Below are 24,650 nucleotides of genomic sequence, written 5' to 3' on the forward strand. Positions count from 1 at the left end.
GTTTCAAGCCTTCCACTGGTGGCATGCTGGGACCTGGCGTCTATGTGACCCGGAGTTTTCAGAAAGCTGCTGCCTACCCAAAATCTCTCCTACCGGGTGAAGAACAAGCAATTCTGCAACTTAGAGTGCGAGTAGGTAAAGTGAAACGGATTGACTATCAGCACCATCCACTGCAAAAGACGTGGCACAAACAAGGATATGACACTGCTTGGGTTCCTCCTAGCTGTGGAATGGTACCTAGTGGACTGGAGGAGAATTGCGTGTGGGATCCTAGGAGGATTGAAGTTATAGATGTATTGAACTGTGATGGTACAATCAAGAATTTATCTACTTTTGGGTTCATGCCTGGTCCCTTTGGGTACCCATGTCCACCATCTGTACCATCAATGCTAGGCTACTCATGTCCACCATTTGTACCTCCAATGCTAGGTTACTCATGTCCAACACCTGTACCTCCAATGCTAGGTTACTCATGTCCACCATTTGTACCTCCAATGCTAGGTTACCCACATCCACCACCTGGATATCCTTCACCCGCCTTTCAGTTTCCATATCCATATCCATGTCCTACGCCTTCTCCATTTTGGGCTCCATAGCCAAATGTATTGAGTAAGCCATGTTTGGGTTATGTTACCAATACCTTTCCAACACTGTACCTCTCCCTTTTGGATTATTCTTTGTAGGTGCTATGCCACTACATTTTGTTTTCCATAGCCAAGTGTTTGGGGAGAGACTGTTGGTTATATGGCACATACTTGTTACATGGAATTTTTCTTTTAATAAATGAAAGAGGTATCAAGTTTGACACGATTAATACTATATAAATTGTATACCACTCTGTGGAATGTATTATATATCTGCTTATTATTCTGCTTTCTTATGTATTTGGGAATCAACTTGTGATTCAATTGGAATCATGCAAACAGAGTTCTTTTCTGTAAAAACCTTTTCTAAGATTATGTGTGGACTACGGTTCAACCTGTCTTTACAATAAATAAAATAACCAAATGGTATTTTGATTCTTTAGCTTAAAACTGAAAAAGATTTTAAAAATTAATTTTAAAAAAATAGATCAGTGATGCTATAGTGATAGAGATTCATAAAAAAAAAATTTAATCTTTTTTCTGAACTTTTTTCCAAGGCTTTAGAGGCTTTATTACTCATTCTTTTCTTGTTCTTCTCTGAGCCAGTATGTTTTGACAGCACATCTAACATACCTTCAGTACTAAAAGAATGTTACCATTAAACTGAAACAGAAACAATGGGTAGTAGTGAGACAGGCCAACTACTCTTGCTCTACCATCTTAAGGACATTTTGCAACCTCCCCAACACATTTCACAATTTTACTACCAGGAATGAATTAAAAAAACATACCTGACACACCCAATCACTCCAAGTAATATGGTGGTAACATAAAACAGACCATTATATTTATGTTCATGATTTTAATTTTACCATTAGGTGATATATACTGTATAGTTCATTTTTAAAAAATGAAGAAAGAAATAATAGGACAGTTAGAGAGAACTTAGGGTAGAAAGTCTTGCTGCCATGGTGGTGAACAACCTGACACCATTTTGGAGAAAGACTGGTATGTGGCCTACCCCGTCAAACCTTGAATTGTTTGTTTGCTTGTTTGCTTTATTGGCTCCCTGTGCCACTTTAGTATTCAGCCAAATACCTTTTACCGCAACACACGTGACTCCTGGCTCACTAGACAGATGGAGGCAGAATACTTCTTCTTCACATACATATATTTGCACATACATATATACACCCATGCACAGTTTTCCTGACGCCTTAATCATTTCAGCTATTCGTCAAAACACACTATATTAGAAAAACTGTCAACTGACAATGGGCTATTGAGCTGCTTCTACCTCAACACCCAAACCAATGCACATCGATTTATAGAAATTCATTTTGCATTTTCCAAAGCTGCATAATATAAGAGGCTGTTCTAATTCTTCGGCAAGACGGAAACACAGGCATCAAGAAACTCTGGTTCTCTGCCCAGGAGTTTATCATCCTTCTTCAAAGCCTATGTGTAGATAGAGAAGTTATCCATCTGAAAAAATGAGTATGCGGTATGCACTTTAATGCTACAGCGTCCTGTTTTTAACTGACAGAAGTGGAAGCCAGTGTGGTCTTCTGCTCTTATAGCTCATCTACCTCAAGGTTCACAGAATTGTACATTCAGCATTGTGCTTTTCTGCTTAACAAAGTTCTAAAGAGTGGCTATTTGAATTACTGTAGCCTTTCTGTCAGCTCAAACCAATCTAGCCATTCTCTTCTGACCTCTCCATCTTTCTGTACAATTTTGCGTAAACGCTAGAGGCTGTTGTGTGTGAAAATCGGCGGAGATTATCAGTTTCTGAAGTACTCAAACTCAAATATCTGACACCAACAAGCATATTTGGGTATATTTATGTTGTATGGGGCAAAATTTGCTAAAGTGAAAGTGAAACCATTTCTTCATTTTGTACTTAAGACAGCTCTTGTTTTTCCAGAATCTGAACAGAATGTTATAATACAGTAGGTATGTATGTGTAATATTAAACATATTTGTATGAGTCATTTTCTGGCATCGTATCTTCTGTGGAGAAATCATCAAGTTCTGATGTCAAAATAAGCTAAATCATATAGCGGCATACTGAACCACAACCAAGAGCTATGAAAATGTATTCACTACTAGGTAATCACTGTTTACCTTTATATTAGCAAAGACTAAACATAATACAAAGCACACTTATCCTGAAAATCACCATTAAATATCTGAAAAATCCTGCATACATAACACAGCCTATACCTTTGTATATTGTTTTTTATAACAGTTCTATAAACAAGAATTTAATAGCCAGTGACATTCCGGATATTTTATGGCAAAAGATTTATTTTTGCTCTGCTAGAAATAGATCCCTCACTTTATAGCACTATGGCTAGTTGGCTGGCTAGCTCACATTCATTTGTACATTCCCATTAAAGGTGATTCCAGGGAAATTGGCATCTCTTTTTACTTTTCATCTTCATCCGACACACTTTCATATTTTAAGTCAAAGGTTATATTCTTGAAATGTATTATCAATGCCCATGTCCTCTGATGATTTCTGGTGATGGTTTCGAAACAGGAAGTGGAATTTTATGAGTGGAGTGATACAAACAGCGAAACGTCCCAGTGCAGTTATACTAAATTTAAACCCTCTTGGAACACCACTCGACCAATCAAATTAGTGGACCGGAACAAGCCGTTATATAAAATTTTTATATATGTCAGAACAGTCCCCTTCTAATATATAATTCACTGCACATGTCGTGAAGGGTCGTGTCCTTACAAACTGTTCTAACGTCTTTGACAAGACTGATCATAAAGCAGCAATTCAGCAATGAAACTAAAATCTTCAGTTGCATTATTACACATGAGACCATGAGGAAATCATCTACAACATCATCTGGTTACAAAAAAAAAAAAAACATGCTGTAGATCCATGTTTGCATTATGAAAAGATGAAATATGTAATGATGTAAAATGGACTGTCCATTTGGGCTCATATATAAACTAATTAGTTATATTACCTATATTTGCATTTATATATTACTTTAAATGCCATCTTGCTTTCGGTTCATTGTAAATGGCAGCATTTTGATGGCTATTCATGCTCAAAGGCGTAATCTAATTATCAATAAAGAGATGGAAGAGACAGTAAAAGGCTGACTGTTCGATAACAGCGTCCTTGTTTTGGAATATTCCATAAAAGTTTGTGTGTGTGTGTGTGTGTGTGTGTGTGTGTGTGTACTTGTTAAGTACAAGTACAATGGTATGGAGAACACATTAACACATTTATAGTTATATGCTGTGAAAAAAGGATTCCTCAAGGGTTAAGGATTCTAGGGTCTGTTTGTAGGGTCATATATAGAAGCTGAAAGTGTTCTCTCAGAGGTACAAAGAACCCTTAATTGTACTAAATAAAACCTTTGTGCCTTTATAGGTGGCCTATGATAACTCCTGAGACATACACAAAAGAACATAAAAATAAAAATACAAACATTGTGTCGAAAAAGAGATTAGGGTTATAGTTAAACTTAAATACCTATTTTTACCTCAGGAAAGAACTCGAGTTAGCTTAGCTAGCTCCCCAAATGTTATGGGGTCGTTCCTATGTTCTCAGGGTCCTATGTTCCCCAGTTCAATATTCTGATAACACACATTAAATAAACTTTTCCAAAGGTTTTATGTAGTCAGGACTCATTTTCCCAAGGCCCTATTTACTTCATTACATTTTCACTTTAAACACCAAAGGCACATTTAAATAAATAACAACATACATTAGTTTAAAATGCATCCTTCATCCACACTTTATGATCGTTATGAACTTGGAAAATGAACTAGGTTGCACATGCTGAACTCCATGCATGAGCACTAGTGAAATGTATACACTAAACTGAAGAAATGCCATACTGTAGCCTATAAAACATAGTAAACGATCATAAAAGGTATAAAGTAAGTGTAAAGTATGAACATGTCTCAGCTCTCACTTATGCTGAAGCCTAACTCCAGTTTTAAATCGCAGTGTGTTCTTTAAGTGCCTTATAAATCTGGGGAACATAGGACCCTGGGAACATAGATAAAATGTTCAAAAACACATTTTGAGCTCAGGAAAGAAGACTATTTAGCTTAGCTGGCAAGTTTATTTCTCTCCAAGTGTTATTCAATTTTCAAACAACAGAGTTTGGGGTAGGGATAAATATCTCACCTGTTTTAACTCAGGAAAAAAGCCTAGTTAGCTTAGCCAGCAAGGTGTTTTCTCCCCAAATGTTATTAGGTTTTCAAACAGAGTTGATAATTTAAATAAATCTAAATACCTGTTTTACCTCAGGAAGTAAGCCCATTAGTTTAGCTCCCTAAATGTTATTAAATCGGTCAGGAACTGTCCCCATTGCCTAAGTAAATCTAATCTCCTTCTGGTGAGCAATATCATGTTTGACAGTGACTCAACAGACATCCAAGGAAACATAAGATAGTCTTTTAATTTTTGAAATCAGTGATTATACATTGCTCCAAAAAATGTATTGTGGTTACAGTGTTTAAAAACTGCTTTCGCACCAGATTGATAAAAAAAAAGGTAGGACTTGTGTACACACGGAGGCGCAAATAGCCAGTGTGATGTTACCTGGAAAGGGTGCGGCCAAATAAGATTTTTTATGTGTTTTGGGTGAAGAGTAGCCTCAAACCTACTGCTAATTACAGGAAAATAAACAATTTAGACATCCAGATTAACACAAATACAATAATATCAGTAGAAATGTAATAAGTTACGATATGGTAATGTCTCGATATGATATATTTTCGATGCAGCAAAAATAAGCATTACTTGAATTTAGTGACTCTTAGGTGTCCATTTCACCAATTTATAAAAGTAAAAATTTTGGAACTTAATCATGACAGTGTTCGTGTGATCCATTAAGATCCTTCGCAGCAAATAATGAAACGATAGCAACAGAAGCATGATGTCTGACATGTTTGTGGAAGTGACTTTATTACACCTCTCATAATATAAATGGTATGTTATGGCGAATAGCCTACTTTATTATGTCTGTCGAATGTACTGTTTGATACACAGACATATTGAATCGAGAGCATTAAATCAAATGATACGATACGATACGATATGCCGAACTGCTACACCCCTACACTTAAAGTTACAAGATTCAAATCAATTAGTAAATCCAGTTCACCAAATATATAAATTAGCTAAATATGACACATTTCCAAGCACCAGCATGTGCCCGAAGTCTATAAAATTAAACCTTCCTCTCAACTCAAATAATCTGTTTGTTTATGACTGTGCACAGCCCCCATTGCATTTCTCCATGTGCAGTTGCTCCTAAGCCATTAGGCACAGATTGTGAGCTGCTTACTGGAAAAACTCAAGATTTATTCACACATTCAGTAAACAATTCAAAACCTCATGATAATGTGATTTTGTGTCTGGTGGCCTTGCTTGAAGTTATGCAATAATTTAATAATCGCTATCTTTATTTCAGTCTGAGATTAAATTAAAGCTGGAGGGGGGAAGAAAAAAAAAAGGCTGTGTGAAAAGGACTGTTTGGAAAAACAAGAAGCCTTTAATTACCGGCTAAACTCCAACAATTTTTCTAGCACTGTGGCCTGCGCCTGATCACGCTACACATCATTAGCCTGGAATGTCAGGGACATTCTCATTAGGAAAACATCTAAGTAGAAGCATTTATTGTTGATCATTTATCTTTATATTGTTTATTGTTTATCATTTATCTTTAAAAATGTTCTTCTCCATACTGGCTTCAGAAAAAAACACTTTATTTCCAACCAAACGAGGAGAATGCATCAGTAATGACACGTGCCTTAGATGCTGGCATCAGAAGAGACGCTGTGAATCTATATTCTGTGAATCTGCAGACGCTTTTAAGTCCATTACAGTTCAAGTCTAAATCAGAGAGAAATTTATACTCATGTACTTTTATATTCATGATGGACAATAAACAACCCTTTTGCACGTGTGTAAAAAAAAAAAACACGGAAATAAGCTAAGCATAGAGAACACCACACTGTGATACAGCTCCAGGGTCATCCGTCCAATCCTGAGTCTGGGTTTCCTCTGGGTTTATAGGTTTCCTCCAACGTCCCGAAAACATGCCAGTAGACAGATGGGTTATGAAAAATTGCCCACAGGTGTGACTATATGTGTGACTATATGCATTATTGCCTTGAAATACCCTGAAATGTATCCCTCCCTCTCACCCAGTGTTTTTCCACCACAGCCTTGACCAGTATAAAGCGTGTGAAGATTACCGAAGATTGTTGTCTTTAACCCAGATATCCAAAATATTTTGTGCTTTCGCTACAGTCCGACTCCACTGGCACTCGTTTGGCACCTTGCAGGTCGGTTTAGCAACTCACAATTCAAACACCCAAAATATACAGCATTCATTTCCTGCAGTTGAGCTGAATCACTCTTGGGTTCACTCAGAAACAGACCAAGTGACTGTCTGTGTTGAGAGATATTGCCATGGAGGTGGTGTCGGTGAAGCAGCGCCACCTACAATCAGGACTGTGTGTGGGTTGACACAGTCACGAATTGTTAATGTTAACGTACTGCATATTACATGATCGCATTTCAGGATGTCACCAAAGTTTTCAGAACTTCCCCAAAGCCTGATATTTATTCAGAGGTTACCATTACGTTTTAAACAGGGTAGATGATAGTGTACGGTATAATTGCTGTGTTTACTTTTATTTGTAGCTTGTAGAAAAGTGTGAATGTGTTTAATTAAGGCCCATGTGTGAATATTTTAGGGTTTCTCTTGCTGAACTTTTTTTTTTTTTTTAAAGGAATTAGGCTATGTCGTTCATTATAGCTGCATCATCGTCACATGTGCTGAAATATATTAATAATAAAACATTTTATTCAAACATCACTTCATCAGTTACTCAAAGCGAATTAACACAACGCTCAAAGCACTTAATGTCATCATTTTCCACACTACAGCATTATTAATAACAGCTATCCTGTAGGCGATTTTTCAACACATGCTCTGTTTTCTTATGTACAGTATTTATCATTTGGACAATAACTTCAGCTCGGTACACGTATCTTTTCTATCCCACATTTTCCAGGATTAATGTCTGGTACTTGTTTTAAAGAGAGTCTCGATGCTGTAGAAAACCTCCTGCGCTGAGAGGCAGCTCGCAGGTCATTTCAATACTCTGAATGAACCATCTAGAAAATCAAGATAAGCACCTGCACAACAGTCTGAATACAGATCACTTCCACTGTATATCTACTGACACATCTTTTGAACGTACGTTGCAAATTGTCTGAAACCGGTGAATAAAAGTTCCTTTTTTTTGGTCATGATGTACACTACCTTGCACAAATGCCAACATACACTATATGGCCAAAAGTTTGTGGACACCTGACCATCACACCCATATACGAGTTTTCCCCAAACTGTTGCCACAAAGTTGGAAGCACACAATTGTATATAATGTCTTTGTATGGTGTTGAATTACAATTTCCCTTCACTAGAACTAAAAGGCCCAAACCTGTTCCAGCATCACAAGTTGCACAAAGCGAGCTCCATGAAGGCATGGTTTCCCAAGGTTGGAGTTAAAGAACTCGAGTGTCCTGCACAAAGCCCTGACCGCAACCTTACTGATCGCTTTTGAGATGAACTGGAACACCGACTGCACCCCTCATCACTGCCTGATCTGACTAATATTCTTGTGGCTGAATGAGCATAAATCCCAACAGTCATGCTCCAAAACCTAGTGGAATGCCTTCCCAGAAGACTGGAGCTTATTATAACAGCAAAGGGGGACTAAATGTGGAACGGAATGTTCAACAAGCACATATGAGTGTAATGGTCAGGTGTCCATATACTTTTGTCCATATAGTGAACCTCTCACACTTATGTTCCACAACCGTCAAAATAAATAGCAATGTATTTGCTTCGGAGACAATATAAGCACCAGGAGTGAACTTCAGTGAGGCTGAGCGGCAGGGAATCCCATTTTACACGCCTGAGTGTAATGCAAAATTCCCCATCATTCAATTCCCACATCTCTTCACTCCATCCAATCCCTGAGCCATGAAATGCAAACATTCTCTCTCTCTCTCTCTCTCTCTCTCTCTCTCTCTCTTCTCATTTCCATTATACACACACTTCTTATCTCACACAAGCACAAACACTACTCCCCCTCTCTCTTTTACAAACTTGTTCTTGCTCTAGAGGACCCGGGATGATTATCAGCACACACATACTGTGCGTGTGTATTGCTCTTCTCCCTGCCTTAAGTGACTTTCTAAAAAATCTCCAGCTCAAACTGTATGACATTATTATTCTGACTGCAGGTACAGAGAAAATGAAGGGAAAAAATGAACAACAACAACAACAAAAAAGACACACACACACACATACACACACACACACACACACACACACACACACACACACACACACACACAAACACACACACAAACAAAACGATTGACAAGTAAAAGGCCATTGTGGAAGGCACAAAAGTACTCTGTAAGCCTACAAATTGGAAAGGACAGAAGTGGAAGAACTGAGAGAGAAAAGGACAGAGAGAAAGAAGGGATGGAGGAAGTGGAATCAGGAGATTGCTTTAGGCAGTGCAGCTACTGCTGCAAAATCTATTTAGTGGAGCAGAAGGAGAGATGGAGTGGCCAGGAAGCCACATCCTTTTGATTAGGACAGTCGCAAGCAGTGACGCACAAATTAGATCTGTGATTTAACCCATTAAAAACTCAGTACCCATTGATGTATTCATACCTACAGTCCTCTCTCTCATCTACAGCTACAAACGTTCTTATTAATTTCACACTAAGTGGGCCGCATCGAGAGTTGGCAAAGTCCAAAACTTATGTTAATATTTACATGGAGAAATATTCTGAAATGGATTACCCAGCTGCTTGACCTGATTTTCTGGGCTCCCTATTCAGATCATTAAAATGAACTGCGTCGACTTAGTTCGTGCCTCTAAAGTTGCCAGATACTTCCTGAGTAGAAACGTCAGCGACGGGGTGTTTTCAGTAGCGTTTAAACCCAAGCACTTGCCTTTAAACCCGAAGAAAAATATCAGATGATAGAAAATGTGGACTGAAGCTGCAGATTGCATACATTTTTCTAAGCACTTGATCCAGCACATCCTATACAGTATTATTTAGCATTTTATTTAACGTGGACACAATCTATTAACGTGGACACAATCTACTATTTAACGTGGACACAATCTACTAAATCGATGTTATGAAATCATGTGCTCTAGTACAAAGAAAACTTAATTACATGTGTCCATCTGGTTAATGAAGACTCCCCTAACAGGTTCGTGCAAGTCACAGACACAGAGCGTGTCTCTTTTGGCTAGTGCATCCTAACACCACGAAACAGTGTTAAAAGAGGCAGCTAAAGTCTCCAGCAGGCTCCCACAGATGGTGTGTAAAGCTCCAGCTCTTTTCCTAAGGCAACAGGAGCAGCAAGAGCAGCAGCAGAATACATCATGCCACTTGCACTACGCCGCCTTCATCAGCACAGCATGTTCCTTCACAGAGTTCTTCCAGGAACCCGTCCAAATCGCTCCATCTGAACTTGTCGCCTTAACGGAATTTAAATGGCAAAAAAACAAATCGCTGGCTGCTTTTACTCGCCGCAACAGACCTGCACAGGTGTGGTTAATAGATCATGTGGAATTCTGAACAGAAGGGACCGTCCTTGACAATTCTGTTTGTAAGTCTGTAAGAACAAAAGGCGTCAAAATGTAGATGCAGGATGATGTCGATTAGGGTACGGATATCAGCTAACTAAAAATAACAAATTATGGAGAGGAAAGGTAGACTATAGGTAAACAGATGAAATAGGAGAATGTATGCAGATTGTATAGCTTTCCATACATTATATACATTATCAGTTCTGATATTTACAAGTTTTCTGGGAAATGTTTTAGCTAGATCTTTCTGGATATCTAAATACCTATGCATATTTTAAGCAAAATGACACCGTCAGAACACTGGGCTTACATTGTATGATTGTGGCACTATTTAGACATGCTCATGCAAACATTTTCCCACCGTTTTCTCTCCATTTTCTCCCCAATTTGCTCACCTGCCAATTCCCACACCAATCCAGCTCTCCTCTATCCTACGACAGCTACTCACTGAAGCCTATCTGCGTTCTCCGGCATACATGAACTAACAGATAGCCACGAATGGTTAGCGTTGCTGTAATTGACAGGGAAGAGATATTAATGTCATCCCACCCCCCACCCAGAGAGGACAGCCAATTTTGAAACCTTGGCTCCCAGCCAAGCATAGTCTGGATTTGAACTCGTAGTGTAAGCAATGTCCAAATCCAATAATCCAATAACCAGAAGCCTAAGTAGCACCATCAGTTAGTCTTTGTTATCATCAGCATGGTCTGGTTGCTCTGTAACCATATTCAGGTGCTGTAGGCATACTGTATGACAATCTGATCTGATGTACAGTACTGTATGTAGCTGTTGCTGCTTTCATATGGTATGGGAGGAATCTTATTTACCATGAGTTTATCATGAAATGTGTGCTCAAAGTTCGCTCACAGTGTGAGAACTGTTTATAAAGAATTGATTGATTTTTTTTTTTAGGTTTTCGCCAACGGCTAATGCACAAGATGACTAAACTCTGGTTTTATTACGGTGTAAACTGTAACTCTCATACCTATTTATCTCACCTTGAGTCACCTTCTTTTTCATAAAAATCATTAACGCACACACACAAAACAAAAGAGTCTGCGTTCAGATGAAATATCAACTCTCATATGCACTACAGTCTCTTAGAGACTACGAAACGACTGGGCGTGTAACCTTCCCGAGAAGAGCAAAAGCAGCTCATTAAGATCAATCCATGGAAGAGAGGACACCCGCTGATGTTCACCACAACATCAACCCCAGCGTGGAGAATTACTCTGGAGCTCCCCATCCCCACCCCCACCACTGCCACTACCTCCACCTCACTCTACTTCACCCATCATCGCCTCATCAGGAGGAAGGAGAGACAAACAGAAAGCAAACTGATCATGTGAGAAGATCAAGTTGTATGAAAAGAAAAGTATGAATGCTAGCCCTGTTCATATACTCAATCTATATATTTTTTCTAGAACTTTGCAGAAAAACAAATACAGGGTGCAGAGAAAGCGATAACACACATAGAGAGAGAAGGGGAAAGTGCTGGTGGAAATGCAAAGCCATAAGAGAAGTGGTGTCATGAATCCGTTCAATACAGTATTGATCCGGGTGTGAGCACAGCGAGTCAGACCTATTCTCTTATTAGCAAACATCTTACCGGAGGAGTATTAAAGCTCAGGGAATGGCTAAATGAGCTGTGTGTTAGCTGCTTATTTCACTAATTACTTCATTAACTGATTCTAAATTTCAAACAGAACATGTTTTTATGGTCAGTTTCCTTCCGAGAACTGGCGTATAGAAACAATGCTGAAATAGTTACTGTACTTATGAATGTTTTCTTATATATCTTTCTTCATACCCCAGCAATGCTGATTGCTCAAATCTGATTGGTCAGAAGGTGTTGATTCATTTTCTATATTTGACAGTATTGCCAGCTACATGGCAAATCACAGGTTTTTATTAATACACTCGTTCTAATACGTTATCTTTTTTTTTTAAATAACTGACATACAGATTAGAATGATGTGTGTATTTCTCGATATGGTGAAGTTTCTATGAAGAATGTGTTTAGTGATGCACCGAAAGGAAAATCCTGGGCCGAAACTGAAAATTCAGGACGCACTTTTAAAAAACCCATTTTAAAAAAGTTTTTCTTTTTTGTATAATTGTATTAATATTAGACTTTTTAATTCATTTCATTTGAATTGAATAAATCTGAATTGAAAAACTACAAACCAATAGAATGATCACACTTTTACTGAAATGAGCACATCAAAACAAAAACAATATTAAATATATTATTCTTCATTCAGCTCTGTAACAAATCAAATGTAACAGATTTTTTTTTTAAAATCCAATTATCCAAGTAATGTAAAGTTCTAGAAAACTATTGGTATGCAAAACAGCAGTCAAGTAATGAGCTAGGCCTCTGTTCAGTTTATATAAAGGTATTTCCACATTAATTATAGATTATTGTGCAAAACAGCAGCAACAGAGCTAAAAACCAGCCTCAAACTATAAACAACAGATGAAGCCTCAAGTCAAGAACAAAGTTTTGCAGGGCTACGTGAATTTTAGTGTAACTGCTATACACAGAGCAAATTGGACTGCTTTCGATTTAAGCAAAAGTGGCAGGTTTTTCTTCAAGAACCAAAGTTGCTCGACTTTCCTGCAGGAGAGACGGTTCCTCTTCTCATCGAGAACATGAGATGCTGTCTGCATGGGAAGAGGTGTTTAAGCTGAATCCTCATAAGGGTGGCATTATTTCACGGATATATGCAACGATCTGGTCACAGGACGATTCTTACAATATCAAAACCATTAGTGCTTGGGAAGAGGAATTGGGCCTGGAGCTTGAGGATGATTACTGGGGCAGAGCGTTAGATAATATATGTACTGCTACGTCTTGTGCTAGACTTAGTTTCATACAATTTAAAGTGGTCCATAGAGCTCACCTCTCTAGGAGTAAACTATCTAAAATATATCCCAATGTTCCCGACATGTGTGAAAAATGCTAATTTTCGCCCTGTAACCTGAGTCATATGTGTGCACTCTGTCCCATACTGCAGAACTTTTGGAACACTTTCTTTGAAACTATGTCCGATGTTCTTAAAATCAAATTTGATGTCTGTCCTTTAATTGGCATCTTTGGTGTTCCATCTCATCGTCAGACTCTGAACCATAAACAAGCTAGTGTTGTGGCTTTTACAACCCCCTCTATATCAGTCTGGCTTAAAGATTTAATCTTCTTTTTACAACCTGAAAAAATCAAGTACAACATCAGAGGCGGGGGTGAATCATTTTTGGGAAAATGGCAACAATTTATTACCTACTTCAATGATGTACGCACCCTGGAGGTGGATTGAGGAGAGGTAGATGGTAAATACTAATCATCTTACCCTTGTTTTTTTGTTTGTTTGTTTTTTTTTTTGTTTTGTTTTGTTTTTGGTATGTCTTTTCTGGTTGTTTGTTTGTTATTGTTTTTTGTCCCCCCCCCCTTCTTTTGGTTTTGGCTGTGATTGTTTTGTTGGGGTTGTTGGGTGGGGTAGTATAATCTGTAAAATGCAAATTTCCAATAAAAATTCTATGATCCAAAAAAAAAAGAACATGACATGCTGCACTGAATATTCTCTGAAATCTGAGCACCGAGCACTGAGGGGCGGGGCGTGGCGGCATATATTTTCGGCCCATATTTTCGGCCTTACTTCTCTTTCGGCCGAAATTTTGGTGCATCCCTAATTTATTTGAGCATTTTTGGAAGGAGTCTCTAGTGCCAGCACTTTGTAACAGTAACGGAGGTAAAGACACACAAACATCTTCAGGACAGAAGACTGCACTTCCAGTTTCTCAATAACATGACAAGATGTGTTTTCTTTTCTTAGTAAGTTTAAAACAGGCTGGTAAAAGAATGACTGTTTATAGCTGTTATAACATAAGTGATAAGTAACGTCCCACACCATTAAATGTAACTGCAAATGGATAAAAAGTATCATATATCATTCTTTAATTAATAGGAAATTGTCATTCTTGGCAAATTGCTGTGTGTATGAGAAGAATAAAACACTTAATAATCTTCTGAATGGTAATGTTGGGGCATCACACCACCAGGTCATTATTTTCTTAAAACCGGACGCCATTTCATGATTCATTCCTTACTTACGTCATTACATTTTCAAAAGCTACTTTAACTCAAACAGTTTTGCCCACACACTGCAAATACCATCCCTCCCTTTGGAATTAGAAGAGAAACAAATATTTTAGCTGTCCAGTTGATACTTTTATTCGTTTTCAAAAGTGTGACTGCAAAGACAAACTCTTAATGATCTGTTTAACGGATTTCTGGTCTGAAATTCCTTTCAATACTCAAGAAGAAAGTGATACTGATTCCACGAAGAAAACACCACCAATACCATATCAACAAGCAGTCAACAGCACAATTTCTCTTGCAATGAGCGCGTCATTATCCCCTGTGGAGGAGGTGCCAGAAAGCAGGACAGTGTTCGACGCCACATGTATCCTCCCACACAGTCATTTCTCAATAGTTATCAGGCCCCTGTCCACATTGCTAAATCACTAACGGGTAGTATAGCCACTGATGACAGGAGTGAATGCATCCTGTAATGGACTGCAGCTCCTGATTCAGTCATCACTTCATGCTGTGTCAATATGAAGTTGCAAACAGAACGACACGATGTCTGACAAACTGTCATTCCCAATCTATTAATATGCAGTACAGATATCAATATCACAGTAAATTATGCCACAGCACGTTTCTGAGAGTATCGTCAATACACAAAAACAACTCCAGTCCAAGTTCGTTCATTGGACTTTTTTCACAGCATCTTTAATTTGCTAAATATGGTTATTATGCTAGCAAAATGAAGTACTGTGATACATACTGTGTATCATGGCAAAGTTTTATTTATTTGATTTTTTTTTGGCCAATTAAGTATATCAATATGGTGAAGACTACATGCAGTTTCTTCATTTCTTTCATCTTTTGACTCATCGCTTTCCACTGTACATCTTCTACCTTTTTGCACTTCAGCTGTTGCTACAAAATATAGTACGCTGGATTCACTTTCTTGGTGAATAATACACAGAAAGAGCCTTTTCTGTATCCTGCAGCTCAGCTTTCCTGTTTGCAGGAACAGCCGCTGCTCCCACTAAATCAGTTTATTGCTCTGAGGTGGCAGGATGATGTAAACCCTGGTGGATGGGCCGAATAAATCTGCCAGCCATTAGTGAAAGTGAGCCAGGACCTTCCCAAGTGGAGGCAGTAACCATACGGGGATGTGCTCTGACGCAAGAATAACCCGTCACTGCTCGCTCCCCCTGGACGACTCTGCATCCCTGGGCTATGTCAGCTAACACTGGTTAACTTTGCTCTTTCCCAGTCGGCTCAAACAACCACTGGCTCTGGACGTTATGCACATTATGCCTGCTTCCATAACTGTGTATGCTCTCCTTCCTGCTCTGAAAGAACACCAACAGTAAGGACTGTATTGTTCAGAGATGATGAAGTGTTCCAAGGGATACACCAATTTCTCAACAAAATTCTTACAAAAACTACAGAATGTTAAAGGTGCAGTTAGTCATTTCTGAAAGTGCTGTAATTATTATAACCTGTTATTGACCGGAGCGCTGATACGCATATGAGGACAAGGCAGGTGCTGGGGTTCTGTGCAGTTTGAGGTATTCCTCAACGTTTGAAAAGCAGTGTTGTTTTTCAAAGATGACATTTGTAAAAAAGTTTTTTTAAAAATTACAAAAATTAAATGGTGCTAGACTTACAATAAATATATAATTTCACAGACACATTAGAAAAGCTGTTATTCCCAATACACCCAGATTGTTCCTGTGTTTCAGGCTTGTTTAAAATTTCTGGCCCGGAAATTAGCCCCACCCCCAGATGGAAAGAGATATTCAGCTCCATATCTTTTACATTCAAAGTGGGTGTAGTCTTGTTGGGGGGATGGGGACGGGGTTTTGTTGAAGGAGAAGTCTTGGCGATGTTTTCAGTTGTGCAATTCACCTCACAGGTAGGTAGGCAGAGGGCTCTAGAGTTCACTCACCGCTCCTTTAATAAGTAATCTCTTGATGCAAAAGTAAGCAGTGACAGGCTGCATGAGCATTCTGTTTTTGAAAGTGCTGACACAATCACATTAGAATGGCACTGTGTCACTGTATCACTGAGCATAAAGTTAGGAAATCTGTAGACTCACCCCGTCAGCACAACGACGAAATCCATTACATTCCATCCGTTACGGAGGTAGGAGTCTTTATGAAACGCAAAGCCAAGTGCAATGATCTTAATCCCAGCCTCAAAGCAAAATATGCCAATAAAGTAAGGCTCTGTGTCATCCTGTGAGAAAGAAATGAAAAATCAAGAAGGGAAATAGAATAATAGGAGAGTCAAGGAAGAGTCAATGAAAGTAAGGGTTTTATATTATGACAGTTTTGAATGAAAAATCAGCACTGTTCTCTGGGTTGCTAAACAGATAAACAGTGTAATCTTGACTGAAACAGTGTAAACCCTGACGTTGGGCCTCATTTATTGGTGACGCCAGTTTTCTTTTTACTCACGTGCACATGTTGATAAAATCAACTCTAAATTAGCAAGCGCAGACACCCACAAAACTCTACGAAGGAACCTATAAAGCTCTATAAAGCTCACAGAGGTGAAAATGATAAAAATGAAGACTCGAAGGTACAAGAGTGACTACTAAGTGCGGTGCGAGCCAGGAATCTCAGTCCGTACAGGATTTGGCAGAGGTTTTTTTTTTTTTTTTTTGCGATTGTTGCGCACAAAATTGCTTGATTTTGCTGCGCTTTTTTTGAGATGCAAATTATAGAGTTTTTGTGCTTTTTTTGCAAAAAAAAACTACTTGAATTGGTGAAATTGGAATTGCACGAAATTGTTTGCATTGGTCTTTTGTAGTGATGTTTGTTGGTAAATGAGACCTTTTAGCTATACTCATGTTCACATGAATCCAAAAGGGCTTTGGCTGAATGCGCATTGTGATGATGTCACATGACACGTCTTCGCCCAAATCTGTGGTAATTTCGAAAAAATTGCAAACTCCTCCGAATATTACAAAGGTTCCTTTATTTTGCATTAATTCCTGCGATCGCAAAAACGCTAAATCCTGGAGGGACTGAAATCTTCCAATAATGCAGCTCAGCCATTGCAGCGAGTCAGCTACCATAGACACACAGTAACTCCTCTTCCTTTAATAGGGTGCCATTTCTTTTGTCCCAGTCAAATGGCTAGTCTTACCTGTCTTGATTTACAGATTTGTTTCTATTGCTTTCTCACGTCATTAATATGAAATGACTGAGTTTCACAAAATGCACTTCTCATAATGCATGTGTAATTGAAATAAATTAACTAAAACTTGACAACGTAATTTGGACACAAAACTGCAGTAAGTCATCACCAGTTCACGTTATTGAGTGTCCATGCGCATAAATCTACACAAACCCAGGCGCTCTCTAAGGTTTTACCAAACCAACTGGATTTTCATGAATACCACACTTCTTGTGCAAATGCTCCTGTGAACGATTTCCAAATAAACGAATTTGTATCCAGTTTGATTAACGAGGCCCAAAGTCCAGAGGTCAGGAGTAATGCGCTATATTTACTTCGTTACATTTACTTGAGTAAAAAAAGTACTTTTAAGAGTAGGTTTAACTGGCCACACTTATACTCTTACTCAAGTTCATTTATAATCACAGAAATGTACTTTTACTTCGCTACGTTCGGTGGCGTTCTTCCGTTACTGTTAAATGTTAATGAATAAATGTCGTTTTAATAATTAGTTTATATCACGTATAATGAGGTCAGGAGATACGCTGCAGTGGTCTGAATGCGGACACAACAACCGCTCACTTATTTATCAGCTCAGTCCTGGAAAGATAACGGCCGAAGACGGGGAGGAAGCAGCACACACATAAACACCCACACAAACACACACACACACACATACATACTAACCCACACAAACACTCTTTCTCAAGGCTACTTGAGTAGTCTTCTCATTGGATACTTTATTACTTTTACTCAAGTAATTATTAGCATTATTATGTTTACTGTTACTTCAGTAGTTTTACTTGTACTTGAGTAAATCTTCGGCTTCTCTACCCACCTCTGCCAATGTCTCAGAACAGCAGCAATGAAAAATGATCAATGATGATATTTGCAGTAACAAATCTTTGGACAAATAATATGCTAACCCATGCTACAGTTGAATGAAGCAACACAAAGTTTAATCTGATATCGTTCCTTATAATAAACCATCAGGCAGACGCTCGCACAGCTGAACTGGTTTAGCATTTTGAGAAGGCAAGGCTCACTGACTGAATAGGTGACATCTTGTTTTCATAAATGCCTTGCCTTTGGTGCCTGAGACCCCTTCCTGAGCAACACGGCTCTGAGCATGTACCTCTGTTAATGATGTGACATTATGGGAGCGTTTAAGAGGAGGTGTGGATTTAAATACGGGGGGTATGAAAGGGAGTTTGATCCTGGTCGATTTACAAAGCAGCACTGAGGTATGCCTTGCAGCGACATGACACACACACACACACACACACACACACACACACACTCCATCCCTGCTGAGGTGATTCTCACAAGGGGGGATTTCAAAGGTCTTAACTGGGGCTCAGACGTGCACTGCTGCAGGAGATTTGGATAATCATTAAGCTTTTCTCTTTATTTCTCTTAATTAAGCATTATTCTTTTTTTATGGTGTGTCTATTTGCACCTGAGTAAAGTGAGCATTGACCCAGAAAGTACAGCTGTTTACACTCACCCCCCCCCCCCCCCCCCCCCAAAAAAAGAAACGATACACCCGCCTAACATATTGCCATGCCCTTTTTAAAAAAAAAGCAGTATTAGTTAAACATTAATATTACCTCTGAACATTAATATTCTCAATTTGGCTACACGTGTTTGCTAATAATCCAGCTAATCTACACTGAAATTAGCCACTAGCAAACTAGCTACGAATATTCTATTCTAGCTAATTATATTGTGCAACCCTGTAGTCAAGTTTAATGGCGAACTATCTAACATTAGGAAACATGTGGTCAAAGCTAAACATGTAAATAAAGTCCTTAGAAAGCTAGCTAACCTTAGGCTAACTATTATGTAATTAAAACCAGCTAGGTAACGCTAGGAATTCAGCTCACGTCAAGATAACTTATATTGTGTAATTAAAACCAGTAGCTAATTCTCTAGCAAACTAGCTAACATTGTAGCCAAGATTGCTAGCAAGTGTTAGCTTTTGTGATCTCAGAGTGGTGGTTATCAAGGGACTAAACAAGGTGCAACTTATATTATTTATTTATTTATTTTTACCTGGGTACAAATAGCTTTTTGCCATATTTTGTATCGACTGATGGAAACTATTAGAGGATACATTTAAGTTTTGTTTCGATGTTATTTAACTAGTCTATTGTGAAAAAGCTCTAAAATGTATATCGATTCAAGGGATGATTTAAATGTATATTTCTTACATAGGATCGTTGGTTACATTTTTTAAAAAATGTATACAAAGTCAGTAAGAACATGTACAGAAACACTGAAACACTCACCAGTCGCTCGGACATCGGGGTTTTATCATCCGCAGGTAAATGCTGCTCCAAGGCCAAGACAATGCAGTTGGCTATGATGGTGGCGAGGATCATGTACTCAAATGGAGTGAGACAGTTAAGAGAGTAACACATGACTTGAATACACATGCAGGTAGGAAGGAGCTCCGTTCACTATTAATACATGCTGGATTTAAGCATTGTAGTGATTATATATCCGTGTTATGGTCATTATTAGGATTATTCTATGCAGAGGACATGAAGGATATCTTCTTTATGTCAATTATGTGCAGAGTCATTGCCATTATCACAGAGTCTTTAGACATGGCTCATATGGCTCTCGGACAGCCGTAACTCTCCATTTGTAGATGAAATAACTGAGAGTTGACTGTGTTAATGCTCGTCTCTGTTCAGTCCACCCAAGTGCCAATGGTAGGGATAGAAGATATGACTATATGAGACTAATATCGCAATTTTTTATGATATATCTTATAGGTATATGAGATGCCATGTGTGTGCTTTTAAAACTCTACATTTTACCTGATTGGATGTTAAAATCATTTTTTGTGCCAGTTGTTTTCCCCCCTTCTTTTTGTAATAAAACACAATAACCAAGACCCTTTGGACAATCCTGTCAATTTTCTTTTAGTTGTGGTGAAATTGTGTACTGATAGCTGTCTGTTGTTTGTGTACATTTTTATTTATTTATTTTTTTAATCATTTTTGGAATATACAATCTCTGAACTTATACAATTTAACATAGCACATTTTTTTAGCAGAGCATCAGCAAAATGTAATATTAATTATTAAGTATTATTAATATTAAGCACAGGGGGCTTACTGGTTAGCATGTTAGCCTCATACCAACATGGTTGGGGGTTCAAATCTACCTCTGCCTGTGTGCACGGAGCTTGCATGTTCTCCCTGTGCTTTAGGGTTTCCTCCCCCTGTCCACAGACATGCAGTTTAAGCTGAATGGCATTTCCAAATTGCTTGTAGAGTGTGCTTTTATGACTTTTAATAGAATACTGGGGTCATTTTAACATGAAAAGCATGACTGACAAATCTTTTCCCTTAATCCAAATATTTGAATAAGATCCACTAAAAATCTGTGTGTTATATAAAATCCCTAATAAACTGAAAGGTTGTGACTAGCCTACATTTCTGAGCTTGAGCCATGTGAATTGTTCGAGTGCCACCCACGTTAAAAACGGTGCCAGGTTCGGTTTTTATTGGCCAATTGCTCGCAACTTCCTCGTATTTCTGGCCACATAGAATGAGACTCAGTTTCAACACCTTGGAAAGCTCCAGATTGGAAACAGGTGCCAAATGAAGACAAAAGATTACATAAGAGACAACTACTACGAATCGTTACCGAAATCACATTCCTCAGCACCATTCTGATTAATTATATAGAAACGGCACTATGGATTCACATTCTGGTCACTTTTATGAAATACCGCAGATTGACAAGCTGTTGTCTCTTCCTATTTGAAACATGGCCAGGCGGCAGGGTGGAGAGCAGTAGCGATGTCTTGGTGCGATTAATAGCTGCATTTTAGGCACTCATTGCTGCTGTTCCCATGGGGAAATGTGAGCGGGTAATTTGGGCAGCCTAATGCGAGAGCTGCTTCGGTTGCTAGGAGCGACCGAGAGGTTCGCACTATCCAAAGGGATCAATAGGGCATCAGCTGAAGAAGGAATAGGGAGACATATGTGGAAAAGGACTATACAGGGAAGAGGTGCGCAGGAGGAACTACGGAAACCTCTTGTTGCATTTAGCTCTCATATGTCTGAAAGTGTATGGCTGCAAAAGGCGGTGTTCGGCATATGCATCTGTGCGTAGTCAAAGACAAACGCACTGCTACTGCCTTCTACTGATCTACTGACCCTTTCTTTTGCACCTACTTAATTCAGTCTAATCTACACAGTCAGCTCACGCGGGACCGTTTTCTACTCAGAGCTCATCATCGGAGCTAATCATCCCCTATTGCTACTTCTCGCCTCCTGCTTCTTCTCTTGCTATCTGTTAGAGGTTGTTTTGAGACATTTGGGGTGTGGCCACCTTTGAAATAACCCTCAACCAACAGCAAATTCACCCACGTCTATTACTATTCATGCAGATGTAATGAATTACATCGACCGTGTGTTAATTTAAATCACCTTTATGTGATGCAGGTATTAACTATAGAGCTGTAGAGCAATCAATACATTAATGTCATCATACAGTAATTCAGTTTGCACCAAGAAACATTCGGATGTTCTGTTGTTCTTTAGGTAATTAATTAGGTGGTGGCAAAAAAATAAATACTGGAACATCACTGCTCTTGAATCATTTAAGGTGCATACATGTCTGTAATGCAGGTCGATAATGCGACTAAAACAGGAATACTCCACACGTCTTAATTCGATTTGTGTTTACTTCGAGTATGACTTTAATCGGATTAAGGTCATCAATAATCGCTGTTTACATGCTAGTTTCTTAATCAGAGAATCATCTTAATCGGGTTAATATCGCATTATTGTTGTCCATGTAAACGTACCGAGTGTCCGGCATACAGAGCGACGTTTGGGAAATAATGAAAAGGCTTGCTACAGTACAACCTTCTACAATCAAGTGTGCCAAGAATGTTTGAATTAATCCGTACTACTCATAATTTTCATTCTGGGTGGTTCCTGTTAGGATAGCTAACAGTTCTTCCCTGTTTCTACCTAAAGTTACGTACAAATGAACCTGGATATAGCCGAACAGAGAAGAGGACGAGATAGCGGTAGATCAACAGTGCTGGGATTTGAACTCACAACATGCTTATAAGTAGCCCAAAGCCTTAACCAATCAACCCTCACTCTTAGAATCCTTTCTGAACACTCTTATGGGACAGGTTCTCCGAAAGAGCCAAACCAATCAGGATGTACTTTCTAACTCTTTTTTTTTTTTTTTTTTTTTTTTGTGCATTAATACTTTCACTCGTGTCATTATAAAAACAACAACAACAACAAAAAAAAAACTAAATTAAGAATGTTGTTATTTACACGTGTTCATTAAAGCGCCATGCGTCATGCGTAAAAGGACGCGCGTAAAGGATATGGCCACTCGGTGACCCTCTTGGCGTACTTCCGAATCACGTTATCCTCGCTGAAGATGAAGAGAGAGCGGTTGACGGTGAGGCAGTTCTGCTTGACAGGAATGGGGTTGTAGATGGCCATAGTGCGGGCTCGCTGGGCCATGGTCTGTTTGTAGACCCTGGGGGCGCCCGGGGGCCCCTGCTGCCGGCTCGGCCCTCGGCCCGCACCCGACGGAGAGCCGCCTCCATACCGGACCGGCAGGTCGTCTTCGAAACGGGCCATTCTAAAAACGCGCAGGAATGAGACTCGGTATCAGACTGGGCATGCAGAAGGAGCATCACAACGCGCGGTGTAGTCCCAGCCACGAGGTTGCATCAGGATGAGGTACAGCTACAGCATCCGACAGAGCAGCCCATGCACACCCCGCATCAATCAGCAGACAGGACAGGGGAAAAGGCCCAGGTATTATTCCGCCCAAAAACCCGCCGTGCGCATCTCTTCTCTTACATCCATGAACGCAAAAAAAAAAAAAAAAAAAAACACGCAAGAGTGTTCAGATGCGTCTGAAGTTTACCTTCGCATGTTGCACGATCCTTTCCCAAACATGCGCCTGGTGTTCAGCTCTCTCAAGTGTCGAAAACATCAATTCAAATAAACAACCACACACCACGTCTCCTATTGTGTTACCTCTGATGTTTTGGGGTTGTTGTTTTTTTTTAAGATCCCGGTTCGATACTGTTTGGAGATGCTTGGAGATGGGTGGAGAGGGTTCTTCAGGTTCTTCAGGATCCGACTTGGATCTTTTCTCCCAGTATTGATGCTACAGTGCTGCAGCATGCACTCTGCAAAAATCACCCGAACCTGATTTATTTATAAGGGAAAAAAATATTAAATAATAATAATATGAATAGCAGAGACCGAGACTTTGAGCTCTGGCTGGGAAAAAAAACCCCACTGGAGCTCGTTGATGCAGCCGCTGCTGTTTCCCAGCGGGTCACGTGACGCCACGGCAGCGCGTCAGTGGCCCCGCCTGTGTTACAGTCTCCATGGCACCGGGAGGGGAAAACGGGGAAAAGACGGAAGTCCAAACGAGTTCCCACTGGACATCTAGAGCACTAGACAGGCTGCGGAAGGCATTACCTCATACACTATGCAGTGCACTGATACAGGGAGTGAGAAGGCATTTGGGATTGTGCTGCTGATAGGGGAGAGGGTCTCAATTTCGGGGGGAAACAAGTGATGGATAGAGGGATGAAGAGACGAGATGTGCTTTATTAGTTAGATGTTTTCTCAGGACAGGGTCCCTATGGGGTGCTGGGGTGGCAATCAGGACAGACCCTGGGGATTTGGATAGTAATAACTCTTACTAGTTCATTCAACTCAACACTCAGACATGATCTGTGATGCGGCCCCTGCTGAAAAACAAACCATTAGAAACCCTCATAGTACTTGTAATGGTTTTAATGGGAATTGTGTTGGTTTTAATGGAAAACTGGTCATTTGTTGTCTTCTACTGGTGGCATGTTATGTCTAGCGGATACCAATAAGGATCAGTAGTGACAATGTTAATGGTTGTAATGGTTAGGTGATGGTTTTGAATGATAGTTAATGGGCGGCGGTGGATCAGGTGGTAGAGCGGGTTGTCCACTAATCGTAGGCTCGGCGGTTCAATTCCTGGCCCACATGACTCCACATGCCGAAGTGTCCTTGGGCAAGACACTGAACCCCCAGTTGCTCCCAATGGCTCCCATTTGCTACCGTGAGTGT

At 39.4% G+C, this 24,650-nt stretch overlaps 1 protein-coding gene across 7 annotated transcripts in view; it reads right to left on the reverse strand.

Moving 5' to 3' along the window:
* The window catches only part of cacna1ba (calcium channel, voltage-dependent, N type, alpha 1B subunit, a), a 137,833-nt gene extending 113,183 nt beyond the window's left edge, over nucleotides 1-24,650 (reverse strand). For 4 of the 7 annotated variants that reach the window (XM_053674282.1, XM_053674286.1, XM_017452131.3 and 1 more), the window contains exons 1-3: nucleotides 22,906-24,649; nucleotides 19,821-19,926; nucleotides 16,445-16,584 (exon numbers count right to left, since the gene is read on the reverse strand). In XM_053674282.1, coding sequence (XP_053530257.1) covers nucleotides 16,445-16,584; nucleotides 19,821-19,926; nucleotides 22,906-23,165 — 506 coding nt within the window. In that variant the 5' untranslated portion in view covers nucleotides 23,166-24,649. Of the gene's footprint in view, nucleotides 1-16,444; nucleotides 16,585-19,820; nucleotides 19,927-22,905 lie in introns of all 7 variants that reach the window. The other 3 variants (XM_053674284.1, XM_053674283.1, XM_017452132.3) reach the window with 1 other exon arrangement.

Source organism: Ictalurus punctatus, chromosome 22 (assembly GCF_001660625.3).
Source record: "Ictalurus punctatus breed USDA103 chromosome 22, Coco_2.0, whole genome shotgun sequence".
Lineage (NCBI taxonomy): Eukaryota > Metazoa > Chordata > Actinopteri > Siluriformes > Ictaluridae > Ictalurus > Ictalurus punctatus.